Genomic DNA, 19,388 nt, shown 5'->3' with positions numbered 1-19,388 from the left:
CCCCTTTAAGTGTTTTCTAATGATTTCAAAGTCAATAGAGATTATTATATTAAACCTATAATAATAAACAGCATGTTATGATATGCCTAGAAGTGTGGCAGTTTCAGAGTTGGTTGTTTTCTTAGTTAATGTCAGTCCATGGCTTAAGCAATATGTAGTATAATGCTTATTTACTGAAAGTTCCATTGAGATTCAAAAGATCAAGATTTCTTTTCCCCTCCTAAGTTAAGGAAAAACTGTTTTCTGTTAAGATAACATTTCTAAAATATAATAAAGGGACTCCCCCATAGCACTTCTTTTCTCTTAGTGATTTGTCCTACTTCGTACATTTGAACAGTCCCAGTTTGGCAATATTTGTTCAGCCTTTCAAATTTGCCTCACGTTAGTAGGCTCCCTGCTGGCAGAGCCTGGACCTTGAATGTAACAAAGTGGGGAAAAACTTCATTGGAAAACAGTGGTAACAATTGTAGTCATAGAAATAGAGGCTTTAATTCACGGTCATTTCAAACAGTGCTTAGTGGAGCTTTTGTTATAGCAGTTACGCCTGATACGTTAATGTGCCTTTTCCGACTGCCTTGGTTGTACCAGTGCTAGCTTTTTGCCTTTCCTGCCTGGTAGCATGTTGAACTGGAGCACTGAACCAGCTCAAAACTAGTGTGACAAAAAAAAAAAATATTTTCATGTATTTCAGCTCACTGATCTTTGTCGTGCTGTTTCATGACGACCAGCTTCAAGGCAAGGACGTGCACATAGAGGTTTCATGGTAGTTCAAATTGGATTGAATTAAAGTTAAACAGAAACCTCTATGTGTCCCATGAAATAAACTTAGGAATTATGTATACAGATATAGGGTTCATATGTACGTGTTTGTGTACATATATGTATACATATGTATATTTGCAGACTTAGTAAGACTTACAGACTTATCCAGTAGTTTTGGCTTCTGTGTACAACAGGACATTCTGTTTAGGGCAGACACCTGAAAATTAAGCCCTGCGACTTCAGTTAGATTAAAGCAGGTCATGCTGTTGTGTACTGTGAACTGAGTTTTGGAGGAATGGGTAGCATCTGGATGCCTTGCAGTGATAAGGAGCTGATCAGATGCACAAGAACTGGACTGTCTCCTAAGGAATGGAAAGCTAATTAAATTCTGAAGTTTGCCACTAGTATGTCCTGGGGGTAAATGTCGTCTTCATCTGAGATCTCATGATCGGCCTGTCCATGAGCGTGACAAGCAAAATGAAGTAGGTGGAGAGCTTTTGGAAAGGTAGGTTATCGATATCATCACAGAGTATTTTTCTGCTCTTCTAGATGCTTTGATCTACTACTAATACATTTCCTCTTCAATATGAAGCCTCTGCCCGTGTTTTGTTTGGACATCTGTGCAGTGGGGGCATAAGGAGCCCCTGAAGTCACTAGCTAAAGCATAGAACTGTGGGGTTTAATTGCAGGCATTGCCTTAAATGTGAGTTGCAGTGCTTCATGCAACTGCCAGGCTGTACAAGAACGGTAAAGAGAAGTTGAATAGGGGAAGGTGCACAGGCTAACAGATTTGAAAGGCACAAGGAGTTATCCATACTCATCCAGCGTAGCCTACCTCTATTATTTCCTCAGGAACTTTGGTATTCCTATTGATATTTCCTGCCTAGCCCCCCTAACCTCAAACTTTTAAAATATATTTTATTTTTTAACAAGTATTAAGGTTTGTCATTGTCTCATTTTATGATCTCTTCAAATTGGACTGTCCATATATGCATGATATTTTGGTGTGATATTTTTTCACTTTTCCTAATTTCCATATGCACGTGTATTCATAGGAAATAAGTCAGGAGAGAAATTCAACTGCAGAGAAGTGAATAGGATTAAGATAATCAAACAGCCTCATTTTGAAAGTCTCCAGGGATGGGGCATCAACCACTTCTCTAGGCAACCTGCTCCTGTGTCTCACCACCCTCACTGTGAAAGGCTTTTTTCTTATGTCGGAACATAAGTCTGCCTTCTTTAAGCTTGAAGCCATTTCCCCTTGTTTTATCACCACAGACCCTGCTACAGAGTTTGTCCCCTTCTTTCCTGTAGCTCCCCTTTAGATAATGAAAGGCCGCTCTCAAGTCACCTTGCAGCCTTCTCTTCTCCAGCTGAACAGCCCCAGCTCTTTCTGCCTCTTCTCATAGGAGAGGTGTTCCATTCCATGCACCATTTTTGTGGCCCTCTTCTAGCTGTGCTCCAACTGCTCTATGTCTCTCTTGTACCGAGGAATCCACATCTGGGCACGGTGCTGGTGAGAACTCACCAGTGCATAGCAGATGGGCAGGATCCACCTCCCTCGCCCCACTGGTCATGCTTCTTTTGATACAGCCTAGGGTATGGTTGGCTTCTGGGCTGCAAGGGCACACTGCTGGCTCATGTCCTGCTTTCCATCCACCACTACTCCCAGGTCTTTTTCAGCAGGGTTGCTCTCAGTCCTTCAGTTCTTCAGTTTGTATTGGTAGCGAGGTTTGCCTCGACCCAGGTGCAAGGTATTGTATGTAGATTTACTGCACCTCATGAGGTTCACCTGGGTCCACTGCTCAAGCCAGTCCAGGTCCCTCTGAATGGCATCCCATTCTCTCTGGTGTGCTGACTGCACCCCACAGCCTGGTATCATCAACAAACTTGCTGAGGGTGCATCTCAATGTCAGTGTCACTGGTGAAGATATTAAAGAGTATTGGTCCCAGCACTGATACCATTCATAACCAGTCTCCATCCAGACATTGAGCCATTGACAACCACTCTCTGGACTTTATCCTGCAAGCCATTGAGCAGTCAACCCATCAAATCCTTATCTTTTCAGTTTGGAGAAAAGGGTGTTGTGAGAAATTTTGCCAAAAGTCTTGCTAAGGTCATGGTAGATGACATCAGTGGCTCTCTCCTTGTCTGTTGATGAATTACACAATAATTTCTTGTCATATTATCTTAGAAAGTCAGTTTTGGACTTGGAAAAGTTTTGTTGAAGTTCTGATAGCATTTTAGAAGCTTTAGACAGCTGTGTTCTCTTCTTTTGCTGACTCTTGTGCCTTAACTCTATGAAGCATAGTGTGTGGTTCAAGTTTGCTCAGTTACAGAGTAATAATGACTGCTTATATGTCTAAGCCATTTAATTGTCTTCGTACTTATGTTTTCCAGATAGGAAATAGCATCACTGCTATGTGTGTGTTTAAAAGAGGGATAAATTACAATATTTTCCTACTTCAAACTGTGATTTTGTGAGTAGACGTTCATTAGTAATTCACATTGCCAGTGATTGGTTCTCACTTATTTTTGATTATTTCACTTTTGTATTTAAAAATTCTGTTCCTAAAAAATCTAGCCCTTAGTAGCTGTAAGCATGTAATACCATGAGAATGCTGCCTTAAATTCAGCAGTGGTGACAGCAGTTCTTAATGGTGTTGGTCACTAAGGTGATCAAGAAGTCTTTGGCAGGGAACATGGAATAGGAACTGGTGGCTTCCCTGTCTTCCCATTTTCGCTGTGATACTTTTATGCTTTTTCACCCTTCATACAGAACACCAAAGGGAGTGATCTCATATGCTGTTTACCTACTTCATTTCATTTTTGGGAGCTCTATTTTAAAGATGTAATTCTAGTGTGCTTATCTCTGGGTTAAAATAGAAGCGAGTACTAACTATACCATGCTTTATTATGCAGCTTCTTCTGTGCAGCAGACCTCTGTTTTGAGTAATTCTTGATTCAGTACACTTTTAACATGCAAAAACTGTAGTGTGAACACTATAGTCATTGTTCTCTATTCTTCATGCTCTAAGTAATTGGGCGGAGGGAGACAGTATGACAATGGGTTGTGATTCAGAGATCTTTTATCCAACATATTGTCCTGGGATTGAGAGTGGTAGGGGAGCATAGATTAAATATTCAATGTCTTCACAAGTTCAGAAAAAGTTATTAATACCTTTTCCAATGTGTAAACTACAAGCTTGTTAAAAACTTGAAATGTGAACACTATTTGAAAAAGCAAAAGGGATGTATGAAAAGCACGTTCATAAAACTTCCTTGCTGTCTTTACATATGTGTATACATATATCTGCAAGTCTTTTGGCACAGTGTTAACAATAAAATGTTGAATGTCACCAATTTGGCATTATATCACAGAAATATTAGTAGCCTTGAAACTGTCTGTACAATAATAGAATAAAATTTAGAAAAAGCTTAATCTAATCCATATTAGCATTGTATTGTGTTGATTTGTAATAAAACCATAGATGACTGGAGTTTCAAAAGACAGTGTCACTCAGTTCAACCCTTTGCAGTGAGTGCAGAATCATCTTTGTATAGAGTAATTCCATTATTACTTTAATGTATTTTTGAACACATGTAATGAAGGTGTCTTCACCATTCATTAAAGTTTATTCTATTCCAAATAGTGTAGCTTGGGTATTATAACTCAAGCTTATGTCAGAATAAGCCCATGTATTTCAAATGATGTGCCTTGGCCAGCGCATCTGCATTAGCTCAGATGGATTTTATTTGGTAATTTATTTATTTTAATAGTCCTCCTCATATCACTGTAGATTAAAATGACATTAAGTGTAGTTATAATACATAGCATTCAAATTGAGTTACCAGACTATACAGATCTGTTCTTACAAACTGAAATTCTTAGGTACCACTCTAGAAGAAATTGTAGATGCTTATTTTTAAATCACAAGCTGTGAGAAATATTACTTGGTCTCAAAGAGTGAAATAAAATAAAGAAGTACTGAATAAAGACTATATGGTTAAGTAGCTAGATTTTAAAATTCATTCTGTATAGCTGTATTGTCCTACATTGAAGTGGTAGCTATTTCTAACCATTCTGGCCACACTTCACTTACACTTCTGATGTCCATTATGTCTTTGAATTTAGGTGAATTCCTGCAATTGGGGAACCACTAAAATCTGAGAGCAAATTGTCTATACGCAACAAAGTGACTTTCATGGTAGATGATCAGATTATGGAGGATAATAAAAAATTCAAGACACACACCACTTGCCACAATTCTGTGATTATTCTGCCATGGTAGTACTTACCTTCTCTTCTTGCTGAAGATGAAGGGCATCTTTAGAACAAAAATTTTCAATCCTGGCAGTACATTTCATTCTCACTAGTAAAAATGAACCAGCCTGGAGGCTTGTTCAGATTAGCATAGGGTTTCTGGATACCTGAATATCATGTTGAGAAGTATCCTTATGAGGGTCAAGTTGAAGTTCCTTTGCTTTGTGACTTTCTCAGTTTTAATCAAACCTAGATGAACCTGATCAAACTCAAGCTCAGGCTACGTTGACAGGCATTGAGTAAATGTGAAAGGCAGAAAGAGAAAATTTATAAATTATGCTACTGTACAATTTTTTTTCTTTGCTAGAAAGGTAATTGTTGCTTTGCTGATTTACTTTTTCATTTTGTTTCTGTTTAATTTTTTTACTTTAATGATGTTCCTTTTTTTTGAACACTAACCTAAAATATGAAAGGTATGCTTATGCCTTTGCTGCTTGACTTGTAGCACTTAATATGGTCATGATTGAAATGTATGCTGTAATTCCTTTCTTTGTATAACCTTACTTTGAATAGGGACATCAGGAGACTACCGAAAATTAATCATTTACTATCTATTAAAACATCAGTGTCCAATCTTTGGGCTTTCCTGGGCTATATTGGAGCACAATTAAAAATTTCAAGTATATAAGTAAAAAAACTTATTTTATTTTTTAGTACTAGTTATTAAAACATTAAAAGAAAGCATCAAAAACTAGCAGTTTGGAAATGTGTGTTTTAAAGGGATCAGGTTTTTTTTTTTTTTTTTTTGTTTCTCTTAATCAGTATCTCCTTACAGTTTTTACCTACAAAAATCAGAAGAATCAACAGGTTTTTTTTTTTTTTTTTTTTTTTTTTGAAATTGAAATAATAACTTTTTACCGTTAGAACATAAGTGGAATTTCATATATACTTGGTGGGCCATGTCATTCCTGTGTTTAAGAAAACAAGTCAGTTAATATGTTACATGTGGTCTAGTAAAAAACCCAAATCCATCTTGCTGTATTTTCAGATCTACTGAAATCAAAGCAAGACCCCCCCAGTGGTGTAAGTAGATTTTAGATTAGGTTCTTAAAGTTCAGGAGATGTTTCGTAAGAGGTTAGTGGAATAGTGAACTCAGCTTTTTGGAATATTTTATAAAGAGAAGAAACAGTTTTTTAAAGATTCTGCCTTCTACTATTCTATTGCCCTGAGTTTTCCTCACAATGAAAAAAGTGCTTTCGTGAAGGAACCAATGAGCCAAGAATGTGATTAAATGTTAGGAGGATGCTAAGTAATTGGATCTGTAGTAACTGTTTTTTTATAGAAAACGAAAGTATTCTTTATCATTAGATATGCTCTTATTAATAGGAACTATAATATTGTAAGTATATTTTAAAAATAGGATTAGTGTCAAGGATCAGTGGATTTTGTTATATGGGCTGTGAAAATTTCATGTCGTGTGTTACAGATTGACTTTGTTAGGCATTTTTTAGAAGAACTCTGCATATATGTTGATGTTTCTAACTATAGAGACTGTTACTTTTTCAATATTGAGCCATCTTGGTTGCTGATGAAGTGATCTTAATCATTTAATACAAGTATGTTAAAAGGTGCTGGTAGAATGGCTCATTTTTTCATAGGATCATAGAATCTTTTGAGTTGGAAGGGACCATTAAAGATCATCTGGTCCAACCCCTGCAATGAACAGGAACACTTACTGCTAGATCAGGTTGCTCAGAGCCTGGTCCAGCCTGGTCTTGAATGTTGCCAGGGATGGGAAAACCAGCAAATCTCTGGACAACGTGTTCAGTGCTTCACCACCTTACAGGGTACTTCTTCCTTATATCCAATCTGAATTTCCTCGTTTTCAGTTTGAAGCCATCTCCTCTTGTCCTATCGTAACAGATCCTGCTAAGGAGTCTGTCCCCTTCCTTCTTATAGCCCTCCTTTAGATACTGAAAGGCTCCTCTCAGGTCTCTGCAGAGCATTCTCTTCTCCAGGCTGAACAGCCCCAGCTCTCAGCCTGTCATCATAGAGGAGGCATTTTTCCATCCCTTGGATCATTTTGTTGGCCTTTCTCTGGATGGGCTCCACAGACCCATGTCTCTGTCAAAGGCTTTACTGAAGTCCAGATAGAAGACATTAATGACTCTTCCCTTATCCACTGGTGTCATCTCCATTACCAATTACGATTACAAACAAGGGGATGAAAGGATTAAGAGCAGCCCTGCTGAAAAAGACCTGGGAGTACTGGTGTACCTCAGCATTCTCCTTATCGTTGCCAGTCTGCCCTTATTACTCACTGAGGGGGGGGGGTACTGTGGACTTTCCTTTTCTGGTTCTTCTACTCATAAAAGCCTTTCTCTGTAAAACCACTTCTCCTGATTTTGTTACTAAAAATAGCAGGCACAGTGCTGCTAATGGGAATTAATTGATTAATAATATTTACTTTTCCAGGTTACCTTTTGTGATCATGGCATACTGATGTGTTAGCTTCTGAATCAAGAGTTTGGTCATGACTTCTATTAAAATATAATTAGTTCATTAGTTATTTTTTATTGGAGATGGCAAGGTTCAGAGAGGTCTAGGAGGAAAGTACCGCAAGAAAAGGCCAAGATAATTGTTTATTTAAACAAGAGAGGAATTAGCAAAATAAAAAAGTGCAATTTCAAGAAGTGTGCAGGTGTCGAGAAGTCTGTAAGTTAATTTGGGGACATTTAGAGTTGCTGATGAACTGTAGTAGTATTTCTTGAAACACTTTCTTTCTAAGTCTTCCGCCTTAGGAAAGGCAGGATTACAAGTATTTTCCCATAGTTGTTGTTGAGAATAAAGAAAAATTGTAGCAAAACCTAAATAAAATATGTAATGCGCTCTTATGTTGCTCTGAAAGAAATACCTCCTATTTATTTCCATGAAAACTACAAAAGGTTCAAAGAGCACAACGATACTATTCAATACAGAAAATTCTCAGCTACAAAACATTATTTTCAATACAGTCACCACCTTTAGGTATGCATTTTTGCCAGCCATGAACAAGAGCCTGCTGGCCATGCTTGTTAAAATCTGCACCAGTGCAGGTGAGAGCTGTTACTGTTGCCACTGCACCACCCACTGCATCGCTGTGCTCATAATCACTGTTCGATCTCTAAATGTTCAGCAAGTGGTGAGTGTCAGTGGGTGCCTTTTTTTTTTTTTTTTTCCTGCATAAAGGAATTCATTTCCACACCTACACCTTTGCTTCATCTATGCTTCCATGTCTGACACCACTCTGTCAGACTGCCCCTTTACTGCCATCTGTCACACAGCAACAAAATGCAAGGGAATACTGTCAGGAAGGTTCAACCTCTACTGCCGTACCACCAGCAACCACCTGTAACATCATGGGCCACCATAATATAGGAGGCATTGCTTCCAGGGCAGCACTCGTAAAGAATACCTAAATGTTGAAATCACAAAAGTGTTAGTTCTCATGTTTATGGTACTTGAAATTTTTAAGGTTGCTTACAATTTTTCAGATTTTCATTTTCATTCTCAATAATTGAAAAAATAAATCTAGTTCAACCCATTTTTATCCTGTATTTCCTTTTTGCCTCTTTTTAGGTTGCTTAGAATAATAAACCAGAATATATGAAATATGCTCATTATTATTGCAGTTCTAGTCAATGTAATGCAGAATATGTTTCAGAGAGGTGCCTAACCCATTTAGGAATGTATGATGTAAACAATTTTTGATGGCACTGAGCCGTGGATAAGTAATGGGTCCAAGAAAACATCTTTTTGTAGTCTTTTGCTTCAGAACTCTATATCCAACAAGGCTGGAGTCATGGATTTGAGGGAATTATCAAGTCAGGTACAGGAAAAATGTCAAAACAATAAGAATTGTTTGAGTTATCAATTGAGTTATCAATTATCTGACAGCATTAGTGAAATATCAGAACATGATTATACTTTACTGGGAGATTGTTATTTATATATTTTAGAATTTGAGTTTTGTCTTTTTGTATCGTGTACGTGTGCAAATGATGCCAATGATAAGCAACTGTCTTAAAAATGGATACCTGTTTCTTCTGAAAGGGAGGCTTCTGAGGTCTTATATCTATAATCAACTGTACCCCTGGATTTGCTTGTAGTTGTGAAGGAAGGGATGAAAAGCATAATATGCTCTTAGTTGAAACCAACATTGAGCCTGAAAAAAGCTTCTGTTTCTCAAGGTATATGTTATTCCTATTGAATATTACGTAAGTTAATACCTGTCTCTTTCCTTCCTGTTTCTTCTGTATCTCTAGTCTCTAAGTGATAGGCAGAAGTACTTGAAGTTTTATTGTAAATGAGTGTGAACTGTACTTGTTTGAGGATATGTGTATGATGGATTTTCAGGCTGCACTATCTCGTTACTCATTGTATTCTCTGGGTTTGGTATCCTTTGCTTTGATTTTGTTTAAAGGGTGAAGGGAGATGCAGTGGTACCAGTGGGTTAAGCAAAGTTATGCCAACTAACTGAAAATTCACATTTTCTGCTTGATTTGAGAAAACAAGGCTCAGCTCCCATGGTATGTCTAAGTGACACTTGATATTTTTTATTTTAAAGATCTTTAAGTAGTTATGTTTTGGTTCAGACTGAAAGCAGATTGTGAAATAGGTGAACAGTACTTTCAACTTTGAGTGAGGTCCTTGGGTGATACTGCTGTTGAAATCAGTGGCAAGATTTTTACAAGCATTGCCATTTACACCTTTTTAAGGCTCTTCAGTAGCCTTGCTCTTGCTCTTCAGTATTAACTATTGACAGCTTACATGCATGCCAAGTACATTTTTATCACTCTGATGTGCTCCTGCTTACAGCTAGCCACATTACTATGATAATGCTTTTATAAATAGCATTTTAATCAATGTTACTGGCAGCTCACCAGAAAGAAAAATTAGAGGTTTTATCCCTTTTGGCCTCACTGAATTTTGTTTTTATCTGTTGTGAGTTTTTTATTTTGTTTGTTTGTTTGTTTTTAATAGTGATTCCGGAGTTCATTAGTCAAGTAAATATTGCACTGGAGAGCTTAAGCAAGAATACAATACATCTATTTGATGATAACCAATTTGTGGATGTTTCTAAGAAGGTTTATGATACTATTCACAACATCAGATGCTCAGTCATGATGATTCGGGTAAGTTTTTGATTTGTTCATTTAAAGTTCGTCTATAAGATAATTCAGGACATAAGGGCATTTTCAGGAGAGCTTAGAACTATGAATATCAACTAAGCCCCTCAACTCATATTCAGATTTAACTGATTTGGGGATTTTGTGTTGTGAGGGGGTACGATTGTGACTCGGGGAGATTGAATCCTCTCGTGTGGAAAACAAGGTTACCAAATCAGAATGTTGTAGAAAAATGTGTTTTATTCTTTAAAAATATTTGTGTGTAATTGAGTTGATAAGAAATCTTCATTAATGATAAACTTGTTGCTACAAACTGATTGTAGCTCTGCCCTTAATCTTATTCGATGGAACGTAGGAGCAGAGCGTATCATCCTGTTAATCTCTTGGAGTTCTGCCGGTTGCATACATGAACACTGAACAGCCTGACTTCTGTAAAATGGGTACAGTCAATGTAGTTATCCTAGCTTTTATTCTGTACTTCAAGAATTTTACCCAAATATAATTTCAAGATGATTCAATTAAAAAAAAAAAAAGTAGTTTTTTTGAATAAAATTAATAGTAAAAGCACAGACACATTTTCCAAGAAATACTGATAAATTTGTAAGAAACAAATACACTGTTATTTGTTTTAAATATAAAAATATATTACGGGGTAAAATTTGTGGAAAAAATTAATTATGGAGGCTCTTCTTACCATGCTGGAATGCCTAAGTTAGTTTTAGTGGGAATTCAAATGTGCAAAATCAAATTTTAAGTTTATCGTCCTTGCTGCAATTGTCACGTAGGAAATTATTTATGTACTGAAGATCCTGAAGCACTGACATATGGCTTACTGTGCTCTCACTTCACCTACAGTGATTTTTGATAACTTTCCAACAGATTAGTATTAATTCTTGGAATGATCATCAGTGTGTTGGTTTGTTTTTGTTTTTGTTTTTTTTTTTGTTCGCTCATTGTACATATAACCAGGATTAAAAAATTGTGTAACTGTTTAGTGATTTGGTTATCTGTCAGGTTATCTAAAGCTTGGTCTGTTTGTTTTGTTAGCACCTAACTTTGTGAAGCAAAATGCAACCAGTACTATTTAATTTTGTTACAACTGCTTGTAAAAGTTTTATCACTGTCCTTCTAGTTTTCAGTTCAGCAGCATTTTTTCATTACGTTTCCTAGTCCTATTTGAATTTAACTTCTTCTACATGTGCTCAAGAAAATTTCATATATCTTCTTGCCTTCTGTTTCTCCCTGTCACTATTACTTTTGAGGAGGCTTCTGCTGTTACATCTCCCAGATGTTCACTTCTTATGCCATTGTGTCTTGATGATGGAAGCAACAACTCAATTTGCTGCTCCTTTAAACTGTGTATGTTCTGATATTAGTTCAAGCTGGAAATGTTTCTGTTCCAAAAGACCTTTTTTTGTGATGTGTTTTCTGAATCAGATACTTTAAAGGATGAAATTTATCTGCTAATTGGGGAACTAATAACCTTTCTTCAGGAAAGGAGGTTTACAACAGATACTTTCAGGATCAAACAGGAAAGATGAACATCTGCCAAGTCACTTTTAAGCAGTGAGAACCACTGCTATTACAATATGCTTCATTGGTAGAGTTTCGAATGTTTTCCTCTTCCCTGTAAGGGAGCAGTCAGTCTTTGGAAATGGAAGAGCAGGCTCAAGTCACTAAAGGGCTGACATTTGCCTCCTTCACACTTCAGATATTCTGGTAGATGGTCTCAGTTACTTCTTGTGGTCAGACTGTGAATGATAGCAGTATGCAGATGTTACTTGTTGGCTTTAATTCTAGTCCAGTCAGGATTTGGATTAATTCTAGGATGAAGCTCTGTGCCTCAGGCACAGGAAAAAAGTGTAATAATAATAATAATAATAATAATAATAATAATAGTGATATGTAATATTCTTTCCTTGCAAACTAGACAAAAATGCAAATGTTTGGGACAACAGGACAGTCATTGTATTCTTTCCCTCTTCCTCCTTTAATTCTGTGCATCCTACTCAGGGAAAACAAAATGCTGGTATATATGATACAAAAGGTTCTTGTTGAAGTTTGATGAGTCTGCTTTCCTTATTTGCTGGTGGTGATCTCTGTGCTTATCTCAAGCTCAGGATATCTCAGCTCACAGGCTTGTACTTGCTCACTGTGTTCCTGCACTTTGTAGAAGGTTCTTGCTCATAGCAGTGATTCATGTGGGATGGATTTATTTGGCAAAAAAAAACAGACTGAAACAGATACTCTGTTAGGTAGCACAATCTGTTCCTGTTTCAGTGAACCTCATCTCCCTCCTATAAATTGGAGCGAGACACCATAGAAACTTCGTTGTAGCATGACGTTTTTCTAGATCAGTTAATCTTTGTTTAATACCCATGTTGTTCAGTCCATCCTAACTATATGACTTGCACTGTCATTTCATTTTTAAATTTTATTTCATTTTGAATGTTATAACTTTTTTTCTATCTGTTCTTCTGTTAGATCTGGATCTTCCATATGTCCATTCTTCTTGAGTTTGAACTGCTTGTAATCTGATTATGACTGAGTCCTCCTTTACAGAGTTTTTCATTTGGGAGGAAATGAACTGAGGAGTGTAACAAATTTCACAGCCTCTGTGAAGGCACAGACACTCCTCTGGAGGTTACTCTGAGCTATATTCTCACAGTCCTCCATGATGTGTATATCTGTCTGTACAGCCACTCAAAAAAGAAAAGTATGTTACGTCCCCTCTATTTCTTTCTGGGCATGAGGGGAAAATAATTTGCTCTGAGAAGACTGTATATATGCATAATACATAAAAGCATGTGGAAGTGTGCTTTGCAGATGCATACTACATTTATAAAATCATAAATCACTGCACAGCACCTAAACATACAGCATTAGTATGAAGATTTCTTAGCAGGTCTGTCTTCCACTTCTGCTTTGCAATTGTAATTTGACAAGGCAAAAAAATTCCAAAGTATCAGAAATTATGATGTTGGCTGAGCTTGGAGCCATAGGTAGCAAAGAGCAGATACTTCTGCTATGTGAGGCAGTTATGGCCAATTGGATAACAACATGCCTACACCTTTATTGAAATTCCCATCATCCTAAACAAAAGATGTGTATGGGTTTGAAAGCAATGTGGCTTGAAGTGTATTCAACTGTATTTGGATGGATTCAGCATCGACAATTGCAAACTCATGACAAAAGCTCAGGAGATGGAAACAAAAGGAGTTTAATTCATTAAAAAGGACATGTGCAGCTTTCTACTTAATGAGTGCCATTTTTCAGAGACTGTCATGAGAGGATTTTTTTGAGGTTTGGTGAAATGATAGTCAGCTACTCCACCGTCCCTTGGAGATACTGACTGCCAGCACGGGAAGACAGCTGAGAAAACCCTGGCATTCATTTTTTTGAGCACAGATTTATTTGCATTCCTTATTACATACGTTCCAGGCAATGTCAGTTTCATTTCAGTCTGGTTATAAGAAGCTTTAGTAAATCTGATGGTTATTCAGACCTATGCTGCAAGCACAGCAGCCAAGGTGAGGAAATAAAAGAATTCTGGGGCCAAATTTTATAGGGCCTCATTGATACTGTGCCAAAGAACAATGTGTGGCTGATCACAGGGGATTTCAAGACTAAATCAAGGAAAGAAATTGTTGATCAAAATATAATTTGAAAATGTAAATTAACGAGGATGCTGATTCACAGGGGGGGATTTTTCAGCATCAAAGTAAAAGTGGAAACTCACCAGATCGGTTCCTCAGGAAGCATTTCAAGCATGTAATTACACTGAGTGAATGTTTTTTATCATATTGTCCCTAACTGTCAAATGCTGCCAAATACTGTTATTACTGCAAATTATCAGATATGCTTTTCAAGGTCCAAGCCTAACCGTAGATACATAAAATATTAATTCCTGTCCTACAGGTATAATGTGCATAACTCTTGAGAGCAACTAAATACTTAGATGGTGTGCTGCACAGATGAGCTCTAACAGAAATGCTTCTGGAACTGCAGGATGTGTCCTTTAAGATGCTTTCTATCATTTCACTTGCAAGGATGATGAATTCCTCCATTGGTAGCTGTTAATTTGGCTGTTTGACCCAGGGTGTATTAGCTGCATCTGCTTATTAGCATCACGCATACTTTGTTTTTTTTTCTTTATTCCTTGATTCTTTAAGTGTTGGATTTTTGTTGAATTGTAAAGGCACAGGTAGCTTGATTTTGCACACTAACTTCTAGATAGTGAATTAATCAGTACATTGCTTTTATGGCAATGGATTGGGGTAGATAAGAGACAGAATTTAGCTATTTGAAATAAATGTGGGAAAGGCAGAAGAAACAGGTGGACAGTCTTTGAGATAGTAATTACGAAATGTTGCTTAATGTTAAAAATGTTGCTTAATGTTAAAAAACAAAAACAAACAACAAAAAAAACAAAACAAAAAACAAAACAAAACAAAAAACCAAACAACAAAACAGCGAGCTGCTATGTGAAAATGTAGTTTGTTGAATAATATGAGACAGCTGGATTGAAGTAACAGCTCTTAATATCCCATTAGGGTATTGGCTACAATAGAGAGGTAGTAACTACAAATATACAATAAGTGCAAATAGTTGAACTGGTGATGAAGTCATCCTAACATAAATACGTAAACAGGAGTGGAAAAGAATTCTCCAAGTTCTGAGTTTCCTGGAATTCTTTGGTGTTATCGAAAGGTGTCTGCTGGGAGTTTTCCCAGCAGATAAAAAGAGGAAGGCAAAATGTTCATATACACTATTATATATACACTACTATATGCCTTTAATAATCTTGGAAACAGTCAATGAGTGAACTTGTATTGCCAGATTTTATGAGAGAGTAGAAATTTTTTTTTGAAATTGCAGTTCTTGTCTAATGCAGTATTCCCCTCATTTTAACACATTTCTTATAGATCTCTTCTGCTGTATATGTATTCTATGTGCTATTTCCTTCAGAATTCTAGTATAGTGGTTACAGATTCCCTCAGAGTTTATGGTGTTAGGCTTTTTGAGTGTTTCTTTTGCAGACTGTATCTTCATTACCATTGAGGAGCTATTTTTTGTGTCATACTCATCCTCATAGTTCCTCTCACCCCAAGAACAGGCATTTTGTGGTTTTGCATCATACCTACATAATTTTATTTCAAATAGATTCTCACTGTAATCCTAGTGTACTCCTTATCTTTTTGTTTCTTTGACTAATCAGTCTTTCACTGTAGATTTTAATGCCCTTTGTAAAATCAAATGCAGTTTAACTACACGTTCATGTATTTACAGTATTGCCTTTTTAAATGTTTTGGCTTCATCAGAATACCCTTGACGTGGATTACATTTTTCTTCTTCCTTTGATTGCAAAAGCTGGGTAGTATTCCATCCATTTTTAAAGAAATGTGAGAGAGTTCTTTGATAACAGAGATTATAAGCTCTTCAGTCCAGTTGATTTCTCTCATCATGGTGAAATTTGGTCTTACGTATCCAGCAGAGCTGCAAGAATATTCAGAACATACACTTTTTGGAAAGGAAGATGGCAAGTGATGAAAACCTTCCTATCATCCTTTTTCTCTTTCAGCCAGTTAATGTCTCTGTTACATTGTACCTTTGCTTTTATTAATGGCTGGATTATCCTCCACATGCAAGATTTTCTCCCCTTTTTTACTTCCATAGTTGGGATGAATTAGATCCTGCCATGTGCAGGCAATAGCACATACAAATTGAACCTCTATTTAAAAGGTAGAGAAAATAAAGCTTGGAAACTAATTAGAAAAACATGTTTACTGCAGTCCCACTGCTGTTTGTTTTTCAAAGAGAGCTGTGAAATCTCATAGTGAGAAAAGACAAAGAGCTTATATTAACCTGATAATCTTCATTATTAGTTGTCTGAAATTTATGAATCATGCTGACTCATTACAAATAAATATTGGGAAACTAGTTAAATACGTTTTTTTTTTGTTTGTTTGTTTTGTTTTGTTTTGTTTTGTTTTGTTTTTACTATCCTACATCAGCTGCTGAAGAGGAAGAGTTTGTACAACAGCATTTAGCAAGGCAGGCAGACCTGCAGCTCTCATCACCTTCTGCCATTCCTGACCTAATTAGGTTGGAGCTGACCTTTCTTTCCCTCAGCTCCTTGTCACTTTACCTGGCTGAAAGAGATTTTTCCTGTATGTTTTTGCTTGTTCTCCTTTACACACTAGGCTTCTGATATAGATTTAGTCAGTACTTGTTATCTTGTCATCCTTTTTTTTTTTTTTTTCTTTTTTTTTTGTATCTGTACCAATAAAAGGATTTTCTACCCTCGTCATTTAAGAAAATATGTACTTTGCACTGGGTGTAACCAAGCAGATGTTTCCATGTGCTGTTTTCTTCAAATGGTGCTTTTCTAGCTTATTCTATCAGTCCTGTCATCCAAAGATTGGTGTATCTTGATGCACTGTGACTGAAGAAGGATGTAATATCTGGTGTCGTTTAAAAATGATCCCAGAAATGCCATTCATCTGATAATAACTACAGACTGTTCAGTCTAGCAGAGGGCCTCCTCAATGTTCTTCAGCTTCTGCTTTAAGGCTTGATCAATTCGCTGAGCTTGCCAGTGGGAATATTCAGATCAGTGAAGGAAGTATTTGTGGACATGCTTGGAGTCATCGCCCTTCCCTCCCACATACAATTATGTGCAGAGTCACCAAAAATGGGCTGACACAATTGTAGCACATCTATTGCTCTTTCCAACACATTGTCTGTCAAAAATAGCGCACATCTCTACACCAGATTGTAACCCTTACTCCACTCTCGGTTCAGTAACCTGGACCTGCTTGGAAACCATCTATATCAAAGCAAAGAGTGGCACTGGCAATGTAAACTTGCTTAAGATATATCTGTGTGTGATCTATAAGTCATTCTTTCAATCCAGGAATCAATACTGGGCATTTTTCAGTATGTATTTGAATAATTCTGTTGCTGTAGAGTTCAGGATGGAAGTATGTTGTGTAGAACAGAAAATAAATTCAGCCTAAGAAGTCTACTTAACATGTCGCATACATACTGCTTTTTTCAGGTGTGTATTAGTAATTAGTCCTGATTAATTACTATTGCTGAAGGAGTGGAACTGAGGCAGAACTGTGGCAATTCCACTTTTTATATTTTTCGAGAGTATCTGAAGATGATGTGTGCACTGTTGCGAAAGCTACTATTCTTGCAAACTTTGTAATTGCGGTGCACTGTAAGCGGGATGGAATGAGACATCCATAGCATATCTTCAAAATAAGGTACAGATCTACATTAGTGGTGAATTGTGATCTTGATTGGTTTTGCTTATTTATTTACTTTTTATTTCATGTGTAAACAGTCTGTGAAGCTACCTGAAAAGACATCTATTCTGTTACTGATTTAACTGTTTTAGTTCCACACTTTTGTCTTGTGGAAGACAGGACGAACTGGAAGATTATGCCATAAGAAAGTACTAGCTGATGTTATGATTAATTTCTCAGGGAAGTGGTTTTTATAGGTTTGCATTGTTTTTTAGCTTTTTTTGGTCCTGTTTATGTTAAACATTTTTGGGTGCTTTTTGTGCATTGTAGGAACCACTTTGTTATTAGGAATTCAGCTATTCTAACACTTTCAGAGCAGCAAGTTCCCATCTGATATGTCTGAGAACTAATCCTACAAAAAGAGTTGCTAAGATCTTCATTTAATTTTCTGGTATTTAGTATCCTTTGTTCTTTTTTTCCCCCCATTTTTAAATGTTTTATTTGTGTGTTTTTTAATATAATTTCAAGCCTTTCTTTCCATACAGAAAAAGCAAAAAAGTAGTGTTCTATTCTCATCTCTGATTCACTATTTGTTTAGCTACCCCCTCGTTTTCTTTGCCTGTATTTAATTTTGTTTGTCTGAATTTAATCTGCTTGCCTATTGCTTGTGTATCTAAAAGCAAAGTGTGTAGCGTTCTTATGCTTTGTTCTTCAAGATTCACAAAACATGCAGCAGTATGTAGTTGTCAGACTGCTTTGTGAGGTAGAATGGATTGGCTAAAGCTTGGTAATTGATAGGTTGACTAAGGCTATGTGGACACCTGCTTTATTGTGGGGTTTGTATTCTGAGTCACATAAAAAGTGTTACTGGGGAATGTTACAATTATGTTGCAGAAACCTTGTTTATTTGGTTTCATTATCAGGAAAATGTGGTGAGTTTAAACCACCAGATCAAATATGCGTACTGTTAAATAAAACCTGCTTGCAGCTTGTTCTCCCTGCCCCATTATTTGGTTTGCTGGCATCTCTAGATAGGATCCCCAACCATCGTGGGGAAAAGTAACTCCAGACTCCTTCCCATATAGGTTCCATTCTGTATGTTACATTATCTACAAATGCATTATTGAGAAACTTATGTTATGTGCCCCAGAGTATACTTGGGAAGTCATCTGATATTGTAGAAATACTTTCTTGTTTATATTATACATCTTTATTAGCACCATAAACTCAGTCATAGTTACTTTGACTTTACCTTGCATATATCCTATGAAAATGCTCTGTACTGCAACAGTTTTGGGACATAGTCTGCATACATTTCAATTTAACATGCTGTCATTCTAGTAAATGCTAATCTCCATTTAGTACCAGGTCAGTTTGTATTTCCAAATAAATAAGGCTGATTTGTGTTTTCTGGAAAGCTACTACAAACAGCATTTTGCCTGTATTTCAGGTTTATGTACCACATAAAATACACTCAAGGGTCTGATTTTCTTCCACCTTCATTAGTTTAAAGCCTTTAGTATCTTCCACAAATCAAGTGACCATTACAGTTCTTTGTACAATAGTATTGGTGTTCTTGATGCTTAATAGAGCAAAACAGGTGCACAGCAGTGAATCTGTAAATAAATACCACTCTGTCTTTTCTTGAAAGTTTCATCCCATTGTCTTCAACCTGTGAGCAAGCTGCTCCCCTGGGAAATGTCTTCAGTTTGGAGTAGTTGCAAATAGCTATGAATATCTGTTCTTAAGAATTGATGTGATTTCACAGGTATTTTCAAAATTTTGTTTGTTAGTAGAAAAAAAAAAAAAGAAAGAAAGAAAAAAACTACAACAGATTAAATTATTGATTTTAGAAACAGGTGGTGTGTTCTCATCTCGGATAGGAGGAAGGATGTATAAGAAAAAAAAAAGTAGATGCTCAACCTTTTAATCTCAAACG

General features: G+C 36.6%; 1 protein-coding gene across 1 annotated transcript in view; it reads left to right on the top strand.

Moving 5' to 3' along the window:
- The window catches only part of CTNNA3 (catenin alpha 3), a gene marked incomplete at both ends in the record, with an annotated part of 396,193 nt that overhangs the window by 307,729 nt on the left and 69,076 nt on the right, over window positions 1-19,388 (top strand). The window contains one exon of the mRNA XM_079535369.1: window positions 10,051-10,202. Coding sequence (XP_079391495.1) covers window positions 10,051-10,202 — 152 coding nt within the window. The remainder of the gene's footprint in view (window positions 1-10,050; window positions 10,203-19,388) is intronic.

This window comes from Tetrao urogallus (genome assembly GCF_951394365.1).
Source record: "Tetrao urogallus genome assembly, chromosome: 5".
Classification (NCBI taxonomy): Eukaryota; Metazoa; Chordata; class Aves; order Galliformes; family Phasianidae; genus Tetrao; species Tetrao urogallus.
This window is presented reverse-complemented; position numbering and strand designations above follow the sequence as displayed.